Below are 20,513 nucleotides of genomic sequence, written 5' to 3'. Positions count from 1 at the left end.
TTTGTGACCCTCCAAAACAACCCTACCTGACAATCTTATTCCTTAGTGTTTAATTTCTGAGTATCAGATAAGCAGCACTGACGTGGAGTTCATGGAAGATACATGAAATGTATGCAAGATCAGTGCTACAAAACTATGGTGAATAGATGACTTGGGTCAAGAAATGACCCAGGTATTCTTTGAGCATGTCCTACCTGTGGCAACACAAAATCTCTCTCTCACGAACCAGTCTATCTCAATTCCACAGCATATACCAGGAAAGAACAACAAAAGAATACCCGGAGGATTGAAGTCTATGCCACAGTAGGTTGACATTTAAAACCCTAAAGAGCACGTACAAAAACAAGCAAGTGCATTGATTAATTTCTATTAGGTTGGTGCAAAAGTGATTGTGGTTTTTGCCATTTCATAGGATACTACTCAGTGTCCTATAACGTATCACTTATATACTCTCATAGTACCTGTCCCAAATCTATTTAAAAGAAAAACTCACTGATAAACACTTGGACTGGATATTAGAAAAGCCCATACAGTCAAACTGCTGACATATGACTCACTAGAAGGCTTACTCTGATTCAAAGATGCTCGACAGATAGTTATTTTTTAAAAGGAGTTTATAAAAACCTGTTAATCACTTAGGAAAAAAACAGAAGTTAGATCATTACCTGACCCCTACATAAAAACTGCAGATTGATCAGAGACTTAATTTTTTTTAATGAAATTGTAAAAGGAAAAGAAAAACATATTCTTAAATGTTTGTTTGATGTCACTCTATTAAAAATTTAAGGTAGCAAAAGCATAAACTGTGAGCCAGGTTCCCTGGGTTCAAATCTCATCTCTATAGCTGACTAGCTCCGTACCTTTGGGCAATTCCCTATGCCTCAGTATCCTTATCTGAAAAGTGGGAATAACAATGCCACCCCAGAGTGTTGAGGGATGAAACTAAAATGAGAAACAAACACAGGTAGAACTATAAAAGCAAAAGTCAAACAGCATAGGTAAGGTGAGGAGGTGAGCCTGACTTAATAAAAAAGGAAGCGGGCATTATAAAACTTCACTACAGACACAAAGAAGATGTAGCATACATCACTCAATTCCAGGAGGTCCAGATCTTCAGGGCCCACCCCTTCCTATCACTTCCTCACCCCCTGTGGAATCCTTATTCTTAATTTTGTAAGGGGGCTCAAAATCCTCTGCCATGCTACTCAGGACAAACTGATATAATTAGCATGCTGAAAAACCAAATGTTAATATTAGGCAAGGAAGTGACTGTAACTATGAGCTTTATTGACACATGACAAAATTATTTAAAAGGATTATATCTTAAGTCTTATATGAGAGTACATTACTTCTTAAAGATAAAATGACAGTTGAAAACATTTATCCTTAAAAAGAAGCAATCACTTAATCCCCCTTCAAATGAGGAAAATATTCTATGTCAAAATGTCATACATACCTTGCGACCTTGACCATCTTTGGATTATACTGCCTGACCAAGGAAAGCAAAGTCTGCATCGTTTTGCCAGTGTCAATTATATCCTTTCAAAAAAGAAGACATTGCATAGCTTTAAATTCAGAGTCACTATATAAACATAAAGTACCAAAACCCCCATGTATAACTGTAATACTGCCATTCTTTTCAGTGCAGTAATTGTCACCAAAATTCACACGGAGATATTCTGGAATCTATAAATCATCTGGCCCTCAGCAAGCAGTAAGAATGCCAGCCCCCAGGACTGGATTTTGTAGGCACAGGGTCAATTACAGCAAATTTAAATATATACATGCACATTTTATTAGGGAGTTATGATGTTGTCCTTCATTATAAAAAGTATTTTAGAATTTTTCTCATAAATTCAAGATACAGACTCTCTCCTCCCAACTCTCCAATATAGGTGGCTAACAGACTACACTTTAAGAAACACTGCTTTATACCATTTTTAAAGGCACCCAAATTAATAAGGCTATAAAATGACTTTACATAAAAGTGAATCCCAGCTATTTAGTCAAAAGTAGGACTCTAAACAAACTCATCTTTGTTACGGAAAATATTTTTTAAACCATAATCCTAATGCTTTTCAATAAAAATACTCTTTAAAAATGGAATAAAGCAGTGTAAGCCATCAGAAACATCATGGCTGGAGACTTGTGAAAAATGTAGATTTCTGGGCTGTGGTAGGCAGAATTCTGACGGCTCTCAAAATTCCTGCCTCCTTTAGGGATAAAAGACTTTAAGACTTTTTAAGAAAAAAGAAAAAGAAAAAGAAAAAAAAAATCCTGTCTCTTGGTGTACACACCTGGAAGAGTTCCCTCCCCTTGAATGTGACCAGGATCTGTGAAACTAACGGGATAGCCACTCCTGTGATTAGGTTATGTGGCAGACTAGAGCAAGATTCTCCTGCTGGTTTTGAAGAAGTCAGCTGCCATGTTGTGAGAATGTAATGGGCTAGGGCATGAGCCTTTAAATAGCTGACAGCAACCCCTGGCCAGCAGCCAGTGAGAAAACGGGCCCTCAATCCTACAATCACAAGGAACTAAATTCTGCCAACAACCTGAAGGAACTTCGAAGAGGATTGTGAGTCCCTTGATTCAGCTTGATGAGCCCCTGAGCAGAGGATACAGTTAACTTGTACTAGGGAAGTATAAAAAACATGCATGGGAATGATATATATCAACTTTAAGGATAATTGTCATACTTCTGGGAATGAAGGGAAAAAATCGGGCTTTAGTTGTATTATGACCTTTCATTTCTTTAAAACAATAAGATCAGAAGCAAATATGGCAAAATGTTAATACTTTGTGGTGGGTACATAGGTATTGAGCATACCCTCTTTTCTGAGTTCAAAATATTGTATAATTAAAATTAAATGCAGGCCAGGTGCAGTGGCTCATGTCTATAATTATTCCGAGCACTTTGGGAGGCCGAGGTAGGAGGATGGCTTGAGGCTAGACCAGCCTGGCCAATATGGCAAAACCCCGTCTCTACTAAAAAAAAAAAAGTATATATATATACACACACACACACACACACACACACACATATATATAGACACACACACACACACACACACACACACACACACACACACACACACAATTAGCCAGGCATGGCAGTGCAGACCTGTAGTCCCAGCTACTTGGGAGGCTAAGGCATGAGAATTGCTTGAACCTGGGAGGCAGAGGTTACAGTGAGCTGAGATCATACCACTGCACTCCAGCCTGGTAACAGAGTGAGACTCTGTCTTTAAAAAAAAAAAAAAAAATTAAATGCAAAAGGTCCAAGTGAATTGAGGAGGAAAGAGGTATCAAGGAAGGTTTTGTGGAGGTGACGTTTGAGCTGGGTCTTAAATGACTAAAACATGGGATAAGAAGAGAGGGAATAAGGACATTTCAGGTACAAGAAATAAGGAGCAAACAGTGGAAACAACCTAACGTCTGTCAACCAATGAATGGATAACAAAAATGTAATTCAGATGGCATCCAACTTATGATGGTTCGACATGAGATTTTTTTGACTTTAGGATAGATTTATCAAGGTAGTAAATCCATTTTCAACTTATGATGTTTTCAACTTCAGATGGGTTTATCAGGACACAGTTGAGGAACACCTGTCTATCCATAAAATTTGTCAGTAAAAAGGAATGAGTGCAGATATACTCCACAATGTGAATGAACCTTGAAAACATTAAGCTAAGTGAGAGAAGCCAGATACAAAAGGCCACATATCATATGATTCTATTTATACAAAATGTCCAGAATAGGCAAATCTTATAGATAGCAAGTAGGTAGATGATCAGTTTGCTAGGTGCTGGGGGAAGGGAAAATGGGGAGTGATGGCTAAGGGGATTGGGTTTCTTTGTGGGGCAATGAAAATGTTTTAAAATTGAATGTGATAATGATTGCACAATGCTGAGAATATAATAAAAAATTTTGAATTGGCCAGGCGTGGTGACTCATGCCTGTAATCCCAGCACTTTGGGAGGCTGAGGCGGGTGGACCACGAGGTCAGGAGATCAAGACCATCCTGGCAAATAGTGAAATCCCGTCTCTACTAAAAATACAAAGAATTAGCCGGGCGTGGTGGCAGGCACCTGTAGTTCCAGCTACTCAGGAGGCTGAGGCAGGAGAATGGCGTGAACCCAGGAGGCAGAGCCTGCAGTGAGCTGAGATCACGCCACTGCACTCCAGCCTGGGCGACAGAGCGAGACTCCGTTTCAACAACAACAAAAAAAATGGAATTGTACACTTTAAATGGGTGAATGGTATGATATGTGAGTTATATCTCAATAAAGCTATTATTTTAAGAAAAGAAATAAGGAGCAAACAACAGGGGCAGAAAAGTAAAGGTACAAGCTCTGGGAAACAGTAAAAAGTATAGAGAAAATGAAAGGAAGCTGGAAAATAAGGTTGGCAATGTATATTGGGGTCACACTGAAAAACTCTAAAGAATGTAGCCTAAAGACTAAAGAATGGGAGAATGGGGTCTGAGTAGGAGACAGGATCACAAGCTGTGCTTTAGATGTTTGTAGGATTCAGTAAGATAGAAAGGTTTCAATAGATGACCACAGACAAAAATATAGATATATTTATATCTACATAGATGTATATATATCTATATCTATATCTATATCTATCTATCTATATATATGTATAGAGAGAGAGAGAGAAAGAGGCTGTTAGACAGTGATAAGTGATCAGGAAAATAAAAGTATTGAGGAGAAATAGGAAGTTGACAGCATGAAAAAGTGAGATTTTAGATAGGATGGCCAGAGAAGGCCTAAATGAGAAAATGACTTATGAGTAAAAACAAGGGCCCCTAAACCTTAGCATGCATCAGAATCACTCAAAGACTTGTTAAAGCATAGCTTGCTTGGCCTCATCACAGATACTTTGATTAGGTAGGTTCTTGTCTGATATTAATACTTTTGGTCTAGGGAACCACATTTTGAGAACCACTGAGCTAAAGGAAGTAAAGGTTTCCCTTAGCTTACTAGCGGGTAACCCTAGGAAACTGCTTAGCCTCTCCGTGCTAAGATACAAAATACTTTAGGACATAATGACAAATGGAAAATAGTCTATAAATTATAAATATTACTTTTTATGTACCAAATATTACATAAGACAAAATCTAAGCAAGATATATATATATACATAAAATATAAGATATATATGTATATATTATATATAGATAAATAGAGAGAGAGAGTTATGTTTAGAAAGAAAATATTTCAAGCTAAAAAAAGAGAGGTAGGAAGTATACCATTCCATTACTGGTAAAAACAAATTACTAAGTAGTCTTTACAAAAAACCAGTCTCACTCCTTTAGAACACAAGTCCACCATTAAAACTGATGCAGAGGAATTTCTTTCCCTGGCTTACCTTTAGGATGGTGCATACTAAATTAGAAAAATCATAAATGTTATATTAAAAGTAAATGTGAACTTACTTCCACAATCAAGACATTCTAGAAGAAAAAGAAATGAAAATCAGTACAATGAATAAGACGGTATTTCCAATTATAAGTCAAATCACATCATAACAACCCTAAGGAATTATTCACACTCTTGTTTTTAGATACTTTATTACATCAAACTCTCCTTTAAACAAGTGGGCCATCTGCTGGGATTTGGAAGCCTGTAATACTGAAATTTTCATCGTAATGGAAATTTTAAAAACAGAATTTGACCCATTTGTTTTTAAAACACTTTCATTACTTAACAAGAGGTCTAATCTTGGGCAAGTCTTGAAATTTCTCTGGCCTCAGTTTCCCATGTGTTAAATGAGAAACTTGAACTAGTTGGTTTCTTATAGTTTCCTGACTCTAACATTCTAAGAATTATATTTGTACAATAACTCAAAAACCATATGGACTCCAATTCAAAATATATTTTCTCATTAGGCTAAAATTGATCTGCATTTTCTGGATGTGTCCATATTCTTGGACTACACTAAAAAATGATACCAATGCTTCCTCTCACCATAAACCCTCACTTCGCTTTCTACATTTAAGAATTTTATAGCTAGAAGAGTCCTTAAGAGAAAATACCATCTAATAATTACCCCTCAAAATCAAGAAAGTCCTATCTGTTCTTATGCTAGTTATAAGAATGAGGCAGCATTTTGGTTATAAACATTGCCACAAGAAGATTCATGATGTATTGTTTATCTGTAGCTCTCACTATACTCTGTCATATAACTATATAAAGATTTTAATGTTCTATATAGTCTTCTAAGATAGTGTTTACCAGAGTAGGGCATAAAAGAGTCACTGGTTTGCAAGAAAGATTAGAACTTTTTAATTTTTTACCTCACCTTGTTTAATCTATATTTTTGTATGTATTTTGTAACATATATAATATTATTACCATAAATCATATATAATTTAAAATGCATATATTAGGGGTAAATGCTCAGAAAACTTTTTATAAATTGGGCATGCAAATACAAGTTTGAAGACTCACTGTTCTAGGTATTAAAAGTAAAGTTATAACCAAGTAAAGCTTCTACCTTTTCCTGTCTCAAAGCAGTTTATTGTTGGAGGTAAGATCTCTAAGAAGCCTAAACAGGTCCAAGTACAGAATGAAGTAAGGCTAGCCCATAATTTATGGCAAGCAATTCATACTACTTCTCTCATGCTGAGCTATCCTCAGTGAAGCAGCTACTGCAGACAACTGCAGCCCATTGGTAGCCTATTTTACAGGCAGGAAAAAATTACTTTTTATTCAAAGTGGAACTCAGGATATGGTGAGAAAATGAATACAAAAAATAGGGTCAATCCAAAGGCACACAGCAAATGAGTAACACAATTATGTTTTTTTCTCATTTGTACGAGATCCCAGTAAATTCTAAGTAAATTGCAAATTTAATAATACACTAAAAAAAGCCATGTAATTGTTCAAATGAATCCCAGCATGGTACAAGGATTACAGACACTAGAGTCTAAAAAATAAAAGAATGCTATTATTGAGAGTTTTTGAATTATATCAAGTAGTTACATCTCTACTTAATAAATGAGAAAAATGAGGAAAGAGGCCATTTGATAAAATGAAAATAGCCAAGAAGTGGTATTAGAGACTTGAATACAGGTATTCAGGGTCCAAAGTTCATCTGCTCAAGTACTAACTGGGGAAAAAAAGGAAAAATATTTATATACATATGTATCTGTGCACAAAAAATGCCCCCAAAAGACAAAATGAGGCCAGGCAGGGTGTTTCACTCCTGTAATCACAGTACTTTGGGAGGGTGAGGCAGGCAGATACCTGAGATTAGCAGTTGGAGACCAGCCTGGTCAACATGGTGAAAACCTGTCTCTACTAAAGATACAAAAATTAGCCGCACATGGTGGCGTGTGCCTGTAATCCCAGCTACTTGGGAGTCTGAGGCAGGAGAATCACTTGAACTGGGAAGGGGAGGTTGCAGTGAGCCAATATTGTACCACTGCACTCCAGCCTGGGCAGCAGAGCGAGACTCCATCACAAAAATAAATAAATAAATAAAATAAAATAAAATAAAATAAAATGAAACAGAAAGTTCAAATAATCCCATAATCTTACCACCAAGAAATAACTTTCACTCAATTTATACTTATTGATTTTTCCATAATAAATGTACTTTACTGTGACTATCATGAAAATAAAGTTATTTTAGAAACAGAGAACTGTTTCAGATCAGATCTATGTAGTAGAACAGAGCCATTAGGTGGGAAAGATAAGATCAAGCTAAATCACAGAAGGCCTAAAAGGCTAGGTCTATTCCAGCACTAAAAACTGATTAGACAAGTAATGGCTTCAACAGCTTCTAAATATGGACAAAGCATGCTGAAAGGGAAGGACAGGTCTAGCAGTGGTATATGAAATGAACAGGAGGGGCAAAGCTAATTTCTCCTCTGAAGCTTTCCAAATATGCTGAGGAGGACATTAGTTTGACATGACCCTGATATGGGACAAGAGAATTTCACACAAGTTTTACATGTTAAAGTTTTCTTATAGATACTCATTCATGTAAGCAATGAACACTAAAATCTAAAGAAAGAAAAGAGCTTTAGAGTCAGGTCTGCATTCAAATTCAAGCTCTACCACTTACTGGTTCTGTGACTTTGGGCATGTCTTTTAACCTTACTGAGCCTTAATTTCCTGATCTGTAAAATGGGGATATCGTCTCCCTCACAGGATTGTTGTGAAACTTTTATGAGATTAATGCCTTTATATTTGGCACAGTGTAAGTAAACAATAACTGGCAGCTTCAAAAAAAAAAAAGCAGTAGCATTCCATCATTATTGGTTACTCTCAAAAACTTTTTCAATGTACTAGAAGATAAATATTCAAATATCTTAATATCTCCATTATTTTCAGGTAAACAGCATGCTCCTGAACAACCAATGGGTCATCAAAGAATTCAAAAGGGAAATCTAAAAACATCTTGAGATAAACTACATGGAAGCACAATATACCAAAACCAATGGTCCACACCAGGAGGATTTTAATGTACTAAGATAACTCTTTGAGATTTCTTAAAATAATAGTATGCCTGAATTTATTGAGTGCATTTATTTACCAGAAACTGTTGTAAGAGCTCTACTTGCATTATAGCACTTAATTCTCTTAACTCTATGGCTGCCATTATCAACCTCACCCTAATCACATATGGGACAAAAAGAGGTTAAGTAACTTGCCCAAGGTCACAGTTAGGAAGTACTAAGCCAGGCTTTCAATCAGTTGTCAGGCTCCGGAACTCACACTTTCAGCCACTACATGATACTGCTTTGCTATCTTTTAGGAAACTATGTTAGTCTATCTCAGGAAGACTCACATAGTTTTTTTCTTTTTTTTTTTAAAAAAAGGCTGTCTTTTCCCCCATCAATGTTTTTTGAAGGATCCCAAATTAGAGTCCCACAGAGGCAGACAGCAGTACTTGACAATAGGGACGTTTAAGGTTAATGTTGGATTCTACTGTCTTTTTGCTACATGACCTAGGGAAAGATAATTAACCTAGATTGCTTCCAAGGGTTAAATAACCCATTTAGTTATACTATGTAAACTATCTCTTAGTGATTGAAAGCACACTGTTACTAATTGACTCTTGGTATGAAGTGCTTTTTTTTCTTTCCCTTCAAGATACATACCTTTCCAGTTAAAGTTGAGAGATCATCTCCTCCGATTACTTTTATGTCCCCTGTTGACTGGTCATTCTAGTAAAAAAAACAAAACAAAACAAAAAAAAACAACTATATATATATATACACACACACACACACACACACACGTATACGTATATCCTTATGTACACACACAAACTTCAAATTAAATGAGAACTAGAAGATTTGAGAAGTTAGCTATCTAATGTTCATAGCATTATGATATTCTAAATGACATGAATTATAAGAATTAGGTTTCCTGAAATGAATGACTAGAAAACTTTCAAGAGAGATTAGTAAAAATTAAAAAGTCCTAATTGGCCATTACTGATTTGATGTTTTTAAGAGTCCTAAAAAATAGGTTACATTCATTTTTAAGTGGGCAGTATTATAACAGCCACCCATCTTCAATCACAGTGATTTCTGAATTGTGAGGGAAATTATTAGCATGACAGGTGTCTGGTTCTGGCCCTGTACGATTCCCATGAGTCAAGCAAATTGTAAGGGCTGGTCTATATCACACCCAACCCCAAGGTATGTCCCTCAAAAGTCTAGCCCAGGCCCAGTCATTTTCAGCATTGTCTGGGAAACCAGGTCTGATTAGTAGTCCTTTAAGGAATACCTTAGGCTCCCATTTTCCTGCTACCACAGAATCCAATAAAACCCTTACAGGAGATTCAATGGGAAATGCTCAACACCCACTGCAGTTGGTGGTGACAATGACCATAATTTGGCTGTGCTGGATTCAGGACAGAAAATTTGGGTGAAAGAGCAGGTGAACAAAAGAGCTTCGACTTGCCCTTGCAGAGAGCAAGCCATACCATACTATAAAGCCACAGCAATTACAACGGTGCAGTACCAGCACAGTAAATGAACAAACTAGAGCCCAGAAACAGACCCAGAAATATATGAGGATTTAGTATACAATAAAGATGGTATTTCGAGTCAGTAGGGAAAAGATGAATTATTCAATAAATGATGTTTGGTCAACTAGTTACCCATTTGGGAAAAAATAAAAGTATGGTCCCTACCTCACAGCATACACAAAAATAAATTCCAGATGGATTAAAATCTAAATGTAAAAAATAAAGCCATAAGTGGACTGGAAGAAAATATAGAAGAATTTTTTTTAACATCCATAGAAAGGGTAAAAACCCAGGCATGACATGAATCAAAACTGAAAAAGTTCTGTAACGAATACCCCCTTTTATATATTGGGCTCCAACAATAAGAACCCATAGGAAAATGGAGAATGAACACAAATAGACAAGTTATAGAAGAGAAGGCCATAAGGTATAAAATTATATCTATCTGAGAAACAAACACTAAAACAATGAGATTCTACTGTTCACCCACCCGTACTGGCAAAACTTAAGCCTGATAATATGCTGAGGGGAAATAAGCACTCTTGTTGGTGAGAGTATTAATTGGCATAGCCTCTTTTGTTAAAATTGCAATACGCATGTCACTTAACCCAGTAATCCCACTTCTGGGAATCAATGCTACAAAAACACTGACAAGTATACAAAGATACATTAAAGAGTGTTCACTGGGCCAGGTGCAGTGGCTTCATGCCTGTAATCCCAGCACTTGGGGAGGTGGAGGCGAGAGGATCGTTTGACCCCAGGAATTCAAGGCCAGACTGATAAACACAGCAAGACCCTGTCTTTCTTTTTATTATTATTATGAAAAAAAAAATGTTCACTGTACCAGTTGTTCACAAAAACGAACATGTCCATTAACAGGGAACCATTTAAATTAATCAAGTTCATCTACACAATGTAATACCATGCAACTATTAAAAAGCACCTGGTAATCCAATGCACACTGAGACAGAATAATGCTATTAAAAACACCAAGGAGTGGAACACTGTGTTGCCTATGACACCATTTTTATTCAACATTTAAACAAATTTGTAACAGCAATTGCATGAGTAGTGAGAATGGGGTTTATGAGACTTTTCACTTCTATGTGCTTCTATTTTTGCTATGCTTCTATATATACATCCATTTATTATGGAGTATTACTTTCGAAAAACACAAATGGGCCAGTATTGTTTGGTGTTGCAAAGTGAGCATATGACTTCTGATATCAACCTTTGCATATTACTTCTCATTTTAGGGAAATTACAGACATCCCTTATTCACTAACTTAAAACTCAGCATTTCAAACATACAGAATTGATGGGGAAAAAAAAAAGAAAAAGAAAGAAAAAAGAAAGAAAAGACAACAAGCTTCAGATGACAGTGACTCACACCAAATTATTTACACTGTAAAGCCTGTTAAATAGTGACATCTTCTGGAGATACTTGGTATTACAGTCTGACTCCAGTTGATCTCTTTTTACAGAGACAAGAGGAATAAAGGAAAAAATACTCAAGAACTGAAAAGTATGGAGTTACGGAAAAATTGCTGTGATCCAAAGGCTATGGTGATAGGACAAGAAACAAGAGAACTCCAAGCAGTAAGACACTGCTGTTCTATTAGCATCCAAACCTTCATATTCTTGTTTGCCCCAAGGCTTTTTTAAAAAATAGAGACAGGATCTCACTATTTTGCCCAGGCTGGTCTTAAACTCCTGGACTCAAGCGATCCTCCTGCCTCAGCCTCCTAAAATGCTGAGATTACAGGCTTGAGTCATCATACCTAGCTATTTATTTTTTCTTAACTCTCTCGCCTGGCCTATAGCCACCATGGAAGCTAATAAAGAATATTAATTTAAGAGTAATGGTATAGTTCACTACATTGGAATACAGGTATAAGTGCCTACACTGTATATGGATGGCATACATGGATCAATTACACCACCTGGGTGGCCAAAGGAACTGCACAAACCTTCCTCCTTGGCTGTCTGGAACAAGCTTCCCACTAGATCCCTTCACTGAGTGCCTCCCTCATCTTTAATTATGGTTAAGTCTAGGATAACAGGATTGGCAAAGGTGAGGGGAAAGCTTCCTCCAGAGTTGCTCTACCCTCTCCTCTACCATCCTATCTCCTCGCTCCTCTCAGCCAAGGAGTTCAATCTGTCCTGAACTCAAGAGTGTCACTGTCAACTACATAAAATTGCCAGAGCAGCTCTTTGGGACTGCAAACACATACCCTTAATGTCTTTATTTCTATTTTGTCTACCTCTTCAGTCTAGGTGAAAAAATAAGGATAATAGGGAAGAACTTTATTTATGCCTGCTTGTCCGCCCCTAGGAATTTTGAAAACCTCTAGGTAGCAATAAGAACTGCACCATGGTATAGGAAAAGAGGAGGAAAAGCTGTATAGAAGTGCATAATAAATGGGCTGGAAAAGAACTGCTTTGAACAAACAGGGAGGTTGAACTATAAGGAGAGAAAGCAGAGAGGCTAATCAACAAGGCTGGGTTCCCAAGAGGGCATGATGAGAATATTACCAAGGTAGGAAGTCCTGGCTCCATGTCCCCTTAGTGGCTTAGTACTATGCAGCTTGCTTTCTGCAGTGAACTTCAGACCTTTCTTTTAGGATCCTAGAATGGAATTTTTTTATTGGAAAACAGTCATCCTCTCAACATTCAGGCAGGCCCCAAGTCTACCACACTCAATCACATTTTCTCTTCATATCATAATCTCTCAACCATCCTCTGTCCTTTAACTGTTTTCTATACCCTGATCAAATGCCAACAAAAGTGAGAATGTTAGAATCATATATTTTTAGAGGTAGACTGTATCTCAGATAAAAAAAAATGGCAGATATTCCATTTTCCAAAATATGTATGCAGAAAAAATAAGTATGGAAGGATATATGCTCAGGTAGTAAGTTTATTTACTTGTATTTTATGAATTCTTTTAAATAAACACATTACTTAAAAAAAAAGAACTAAAAGTCTCTGTCAGTTAAAAAATGACATTGATGAAGCAGGGCCTTTACAGATCATCTAGTCCTACACTATCCCATACGGTAGCCACATGTGGCAATATAAATTACTTAAAAATTCAGTTCCTGTGTTGCACAAGATGTGTCAAGTGCTCAAAAGCCACATGTCACTAGTGGCTCTGTACCATACAGCAGAAGCATAAAAGATTTCCACCCTCAAAAAAAGTTCTATTGAACAGCATTGCTCTAATTAAATAAAAAATACCATTTAGCACAACACAGTAATAGAAAAGATTGAAGAGGTAGTGCTGATACTTAAAAACCTAGTATTTTCAGCCAGGCATGGTGGCTCCTGCCTGTAATCCTAGCACTTTGGGAGGCTGAGGTGGGAGGATCACTTAAGCCCAGGAGTTCTAGACCAGCCTGGGCAACAGGGTGAAACCCTGTCTCTACAAAAAATACAAAAAATTAGCTGGGCGTGGTGGCATGCGCCTGTAGTCCCAGCTACTTGGGAGGCTGAGGTGGGAGATCACCTGAGCCTGGGAGGTCAGGACTGCGATGAGGTGAGATTGCACCACTACACTCCAGCCTGGGTGACAGAGTGAGACCCTGTCTCAAAAACAAACAAACAAACAAAAAACAAACAAACAAACATCACCTGGTATTTTTAAGTACACTATTTTCAAACATTCAGAAGTTATTTCATCCTATCTTCATGGTTTCCATTCTATGCCTGGTTTGGGATTAGGATCTGATAAAATAAACGTGTGCAACAGAACCACTTCTCATGTCTGTATAACAGATAATCAATATGTATCTGCTGAATAAATTATTCAATTTTCTTAATTTTTTTTCACAAAATTGTGGTTTCAAGGGACCAGACTTGAATACTACACTTCATGTTCTAAGAATCAGGGGACTTATATAAAACCTCAGTTGCCTGATAAGGACTATATCAAAGTGAAAAGCCATGGGAAAGAACTAGAAAGTACACTTTTGAACCTAGCTCTGTAGTTTCCTTATGCCACAGATAATACACATTCCCATTCCTGCCAAATTTTGTATCTCACCCCTGTCTATGGTCTCAATTCAATAAATAGAAGAAGGGCATGAATTTGCTTTGGTTGGTAGGTAGGTTGGTAGGCAGGCAGGCAGGCAGGCAGGCAGGCAGGCAGACAGACAGACAGACAGACAGACAGACAGATAGATAGATAGATAGATAGATACAAACAAAGATGGAGACAGATGGAAATAGAGACAGATTTGCAGAAGATAAGTTCTAGGTAAATTAGTGTCAACATCAAAGTGGTATACCTACATCTAACTATTCTGGAGAGAAAAGTATACCTCAAAGAAATTGACTAAATACATACAGAGAAAAAGTTTAAGCTGAAAGCTACTGCCCTCTTATATGAGACACTTTAAGAAACTACTTGGGGGGCAAGTGAGAAAATGGGGAGATGTAGCTCAGAGGATACAAAGTAGCAGATATGTAGGATGAACAAGTCTAGAAATATAATGTACAACATGAGGTATATAGGTAATAAAATTGTGCTGTATTTGGGATTCACACTAAATGAGATTTTAAGCTCCTCTTGCCACCAAAAAAAAAAAAAAAAAGGGTAACTATGTGAATTGAGGGATATGTTAATTTGCTTCACTGCAGTAATCTTTTAACCATCTGTATGTATCCCATAACATCATGTTGTATATGTTAAATATACAGACTACAATTTAAAATAAAAAACTACTCCAAAATTTTCTGCATTTTTAATATGCTCACTCAAAGACAGTATTAATTTGCATCTTTGATGTTAAACAGATAGCCTAATCAAGTCACTATCAAGAGCAAGACTAAAGCTACAGCTTTTCTCTTTTGATGCTTTTGAGATACACGTGTGTGTGTGTGTATTTTAAGTTCTCGTTTTGGCCAGGTGCAACGGCTGACATCTGTAACCTCAGCACTTTGGGAGACCAAGGCAGAAGGATTGCTTGAGACCAGGAATTTGAGACCAGCATAGCAAGACCCTATCTCTACAAATTAAAAAAAAAAAAATTAGTCAGGGGTAATGGCATGTGCTTGTAGTCCCAGATACTTGGGAGGCTGAGGCAGAGGATCCCTTGAGCCCAGGAGTTCAAAGCTGCAATGAGCTATGACTGTGCCACTGCATTCCAGTCTGGGCAACAGAGCAAGACCTTGTCTCAAAAAAAAATTTCTAATTAAAGATAAAGAGTTATAGTTTTATGAACCTTGACTGCAACTGAGGGAAAAAGTCCCATAATTGGCAAAATGAATTCTGTCTGCTTACAAAACTTCTGACTAATAGAGAATGAATAATAGGAAGCCCATATTAGAGGATCCACATCAGTTAAAAAGTTTTTCCAGATAAGAGTGACTCTGAGTTCTACAGAGTTAAAAGATTGGGTTCAAATCAAAGACTTGTATGATCTTGAGTAAGTTACTTAATCCCTCTGTGACTCACTGTTCTCAAATGTAAATGGAGATAATTTGTAACTCAAAAAAAAATAAAAATGAAAAAGTTTTCTCTAAGATTGCAAATCCTAAGGATAATTTCATTTTAGTATCAGTCATTTAGTCTGAATACACCATAATGCAGACTAATTTTCCCTCTGCTTAAGGTCCACACAAAAACATTTCCAATAAAATTTACTTGTGTATCAAGTTTTCCTCCTGAGGCTTCATTGTTTCTTTGGTAAAAAAAATAAATAAATAAAAATTTAAAAACCACTAGACTGGGTACAGTGGCCCATGCCTGTAATCTCACTTAGGGAAGCCAAGGCAGTTGGATTGTTTGAGCCCAGGAGTTTGAGATCAACCTGGGCAACATGGCAAAACCCTGTTTCTACAAAAAAAAATACAAAAATTAATCAGGTGTGGTGGCACACACCTGTGGTCCCCGCTACTCGAGAGTGAGGTGGGAAGATTGCTTGAGCCCAAGCAGAGGTTGCAGTGAACCAAGATGGCACCACTGCACCCCAGCCTGGGTGACAGAGCAAGATCCTGTCTCAAAAAAAACAAAAACAAAAACAAAAACAAAAAATCACTGACCAGGCACGGTGGCTCACGCCTGTAATCCCAGCACTTTGGGAGGCCGAGGCAGGTGGATTACCTGAGGTCAGGAGTTCTAGACCAGTCTGGCCAACATGGTGAAATCCCGTCTCAATTAAAAATACAAAAATTAGCTGGGAATGGTGGCAGGCTCCTGTAATCCCAGCTACTTGGGGGGCCAAGGCAGGAGAATAGCTTGAACCTGGGAGGCAGAGGTTGCACTGAGCTGAGATCATGCCATCGCACTCCAGCCTGGGGGTCAAGAGCGAGACTTCGTCTCGAAAAAAAAAAAACATCACTATAAAATTGAAATAAATTCACAACAAAGGAAATACATTTGCATACTTAACCTTCTTTTTATTTATTTACTTATTTTTAATATTTTGAGATGGCATCTCGCTACGTTGCCTAGGCTGGTCTTGAACTCCTGGGTTCAAGCCATCCTCCCGTCTTGACTTCCCAAAGTACTGGGATTACAGGTGTGAGCCACCATGCCCAGCCCATATTTAACTTTCACTTTCTGAATATCACAGGACAGAAAAGGTCATCAAATATATAGTACTATATTTCATTGCTCTAAGATGCACATTCACACTTTATTAATAATAGCTCTAACTTGATGTATTACAATTGATGACAATTTACAATTATAACTGGTAGTGTTTCTTTCTTGGCAGTATGAAAAAGTGTTAAGCCTTAAAATCAGCAGCATCTTTAATTTAATGAAATAGGTATTTGGAATGCCCAGGCAATTTCCCATCTAGGCACTAGGTAAATAAAATCCTACCTAGCTACTTGGATTAAGAGTACGCATGTGTGTGTGTACACAGAGAATTCTTTAGAATATTCTAAATAAAAAGTGGCAGTGACTGAAATCCTTCATAATTTTCTGCAGTTGTGTTTTCTTTCTTATTTTTTTAAGACAGGGTCTCCCTCTGTCTCAAACTCCTGCAGTCTCAAACTCCTGGGCTCAAGGGATGCTCCAGCCTCTACCTCCCAAATAGCTGGGACTATACGTACATGCCACCATGTGCAACCAATTCTTTTTGTGTAGAGATGAAGTCTCATTATGTTGCCTAGGCTGGTCTCAAACTCCTGGCCTTGAGTGACGCTCCCACCTCGATCTCCCAAAGCACTGGAATTACGTGTGCCACTGTACCCAGCCGTATGTTTTCTAATAAGCATGTTTTCTTTAATAAGAAAAATGGAGTTTTTATTTCCAAAAAAAAAATAGATGGGTGTGTTTATATCATAACTCTTCTTTATACAGTCTGGAAACATTTAATAGTTCATAGAATATTTCTTTAGGATTTAGTATGGATCAGCCAGATTTTAACTATTTCAAACTGGTCAAGATCAGCATGTAAAAATCATACTAACATCAATGTTATTGATGCTGCAAACAATTTAAAATTTCCATTTTACAGTTTTACCAAATTAAACTGCCTAATGTTTTATATGCATATATGAATATCTTACATGACAAGCTGCTGAATTATTAAACAGGGTAGAAATGTTACTTCAAGCTGGGCATGGTAACTCAAGCCTATAATCCCAGCACTTGTAGAGGCTGAGGTGGGAAGACTGCTTAAGCCCAGGAGTTTGGGATCAGTCTGGGCAACATAGTAAGACCCAATCTCTACAAACATAAAAAAAATTAGCCAGTCATGGTGGTGCACACCTGTAGTCCCAGCTACTCGGGAGGCTAAGGTGGGAAAATCACTTGAGCCCAGAAGGTCAAGGCCACAGTGAGCTGTGATCTTGCTACTGCATTCCAGCCTGGGTGACAGAATGAGACCTTGTCTTTAAAAAAAAAAAAAAAAGTTACTTCAAACCAACAGATATTTTTATTTTTATTATTTGTAGAGAGAGCGTGTCACTGTGTTGCCCAGGCTGGTCTCAAACCCCTGGCCTCCTGTAATTCTGCTGTCTTAGCCTTCCAAAGCACTGAGATTACAGGCATGAGCCATCACCAAATCAAGAGATATTATCAGAAGAGCTTTCTCAATTTCTACTGTTTAACAGTATATCTTCCTTGCATAGCCTTATAAATATACTAAAAAGCTTGGAATTGTACCATTAAAACATGTGATTATTATATTATATAAAATATACCCCAGTAAAGCCTTTTTAAAAAAATTAACATGTCGGCCGGGCTCGGTGGTTCACCCTTATAATCCCAGCACTTTGGGAGGCCGAGGTGGTCAGGGGTTCGAGACCAGCCTGACCAACAAGGTGAAACTCCGTCTCTACTAAAAATACAAAAATTAGCCAGGCATGGTGGCAGGCACCTGTAGTCCCACCTACTCAGGAGGTTGAGACAGGAGAATCGCTTGAACCCGGGAGGCAGAGGTTGCAGTGAGCTACGATCACGCCACTGCACTCCAGCGTGGGCAACGGAGCGAGACTCCATCTCAAATAAATAAATAAAATAAAATAAAATAAAATAAAATAAAATGCCGGGCGCGGTGGCTCACACCTGTAATCCCAGCACTTTGGGAGGCCAAGGAGGGTGGATCATGAGGTCAGGAGATCAAGACCATCCCGGCTAACACAGTGAAACCCCATCTCTTTTTTTTTTTTTGAGACGGAGTCTCGCTGTGTCTCCCAGGCTGGAGTGCAGTGGCGTGATCTCGGCTCACTGCAAGCTCCGCCTCCCGGGTTCACGCCATTCTCCCGCCTCAGCCTCCCAAGTAGCTGAGACTACAGGCGCCCGCCACCACGCCCGGCTAGTTTTTTTGTATTTTTAGTAGAGACGGGGTTTCACCATGTTAGCCAGGATAGTCTCGATCTCCTGACCTCGTGATCCACCCGCCTCGGCCTCCCAAAGTGCTGGGATTACAGGCTTGAGCCACCGCGCCCGGCCTGAAACCCCATCTCTACTAAAAATACAAAAAATTAGCCGGGCGTGGTGGCAGGCGCCTGTAGTCCCAGCTACGTGGCAGTCTGAGGCAGGAGAACAGTGTGAAACCAGGAGGCGGAGCTTGCAGTGAGCCGAGATCATGCCACTTCACTCCAGCCTGGGTGACGGAGCAAGACTCCATCTCAAAAAATAAAATAAAATAAATAAATTAATTAATTAAATATGTAAATAAATACTAAGAAAAGTATATCTACATAGAATTTCACATAAAATAAATTGTTTTCTATGTGAAAATTAACCTAAAAATATGCTTTGCTTATGTTTAAGATGTCATGCTTTTTATCAATTGAGTTCAGCTTAATAATCCTCTAAGATCTAAAACAGGAAAAAAAGTAAAAGTAGAAAATGGAAATAAAATGTCAAAGTGCTTCTACCACTCAAAATTGCTCTTATAACTATAAAATGATTTTTAAAAGAAAATATTAAAGTTAAACTCCCCTAATTTTTTTGCTCGTTTTTGCTTATCTAAAATAACATTCTACACAAATCCCCAAAGATTAGTCATAATGTAACAAGACTGATTAAGACTGATGGGGATGGGGAAGGAGGCTATAGAAAACCAAAAAGATAAATCATACCATGAACTCTAAGTACACACTTTGACTCTAAGCAGCAATGTATTAAAGGCTGGCCAGTTATACTTCCAGCAACTATACTGACTAGAATGAAGTCCTAGTGTAAACCATCAATTAACCAATCAATCAATAACTTTTGTTGAGTAAAAGTCTAAATTTTGTGTTTAAACAAGTCTTTAATTCAAGCAAGACTTTAACAAGTTAAAAGGAGCTTATGGGTAGGAAGTAATGTTATGATGTATGGGCATAAAGGGTTTTAATGGGATAGGGAAAATGTCTATAATAATACTTAAATGGCTGCCCAATCACCTACAGGACTGATGTAAACATGGAAAAGGTCAAAAACTTGGGTCACTCAAATAGATGATTAATGGAGAGGATGAGGTTGAAGGTTAAATGTAGATAAGTGGTCTTACTCTCAATAAAAATGTGAACATAAGGCGAATTTCTACAAAGATGGACAAAACTCATTCATGAAACAGCAAAAGCTGGACATTTGTTCTCATCTTTAAAGAGTATGAAAAATTCCTATTTTAAAGGAAAATAGTAACTCACAGGAAATACCAACCCAACATAAAATCAGAAACAATAGTCTAAAGTAATAAAAATCAAACATCTGCACTATCAAATTATGAATGAAATTCACTTGTAAAGATCACACTGATTTTGTTTCATCCACAGTGTCAACGTTGTGATGCATTTCAATTGTGTGACACAGGCAGAGTGACTGTGGATCAAAAGCAGTTTCTGGTATACCCATACTCTCTCGGGTATACCTGCACTCCCCTTTCTTAAGTGTGTTTAAAAAAAAAAAGTGGTTTCTTCAATTTGCCAATGCTCTAGCTCTCCATGTGCTTTCTAGGAAACAAGTGTTGACCCACCTTATTTGTCAAACCTAGCTCCAAAGGACTTTTGACCCCCCCAAACCAATGTAGCTCAAGAGATGATATCTGCCACTAGTGAGTATGTAT

General features: G+C 37.7%; 1 protein-coding gene across 1 annotated transcript in view; it reads right to left on the bottom strand.

Moving 5' to 3' along the window:
- HPRT1 (hypoxanthine phosphoribosyltransferase 1) overlaps positions 1-20,513 on the bottom strand; it is a 42,013-nt gene that overhangs the window by 5,710 nt on the left and 15,790 nt on the right. The window contains exons 4-6 of the mRNA XM_028842547.2: positions 9,122-9,187; positions 5,447-5,464; positions 1,457-1,539 (exon numbers count right to left, since the gene is read on the bottom strand). Coding sequence (XP_028698380.1) covers positions 1,457-1,539; positions 5,447-5,464; positions 9,122-9,187 — 167 coding nt within the window. The remainder of the gene's footprint in view (positions 1-1,456; positions 1,540-5,446; positions 5,465-9,121; positions 9,188-20,513) is intronic.

Source organism: Macaca mulatta, chromosome X (genome assembly GCF_049350105.2).
Source record: "Macaca mulatta isolate MMU2019108-1 chromosome X, T2T-MMU8v2.0, whole genome shotgun sequence".
In the NCBI taxonomy this organism is placed as follows: Eukaryota; Metazoa; Chordata; class Mammalia; order Primates; family Cercopithecidae; genus Macaca; species Macaca mulatta.
Note: the sequence above shows the minus strand (reverse complement) of the source record. Positions and strands in the feature narration are given on the sequence as shown.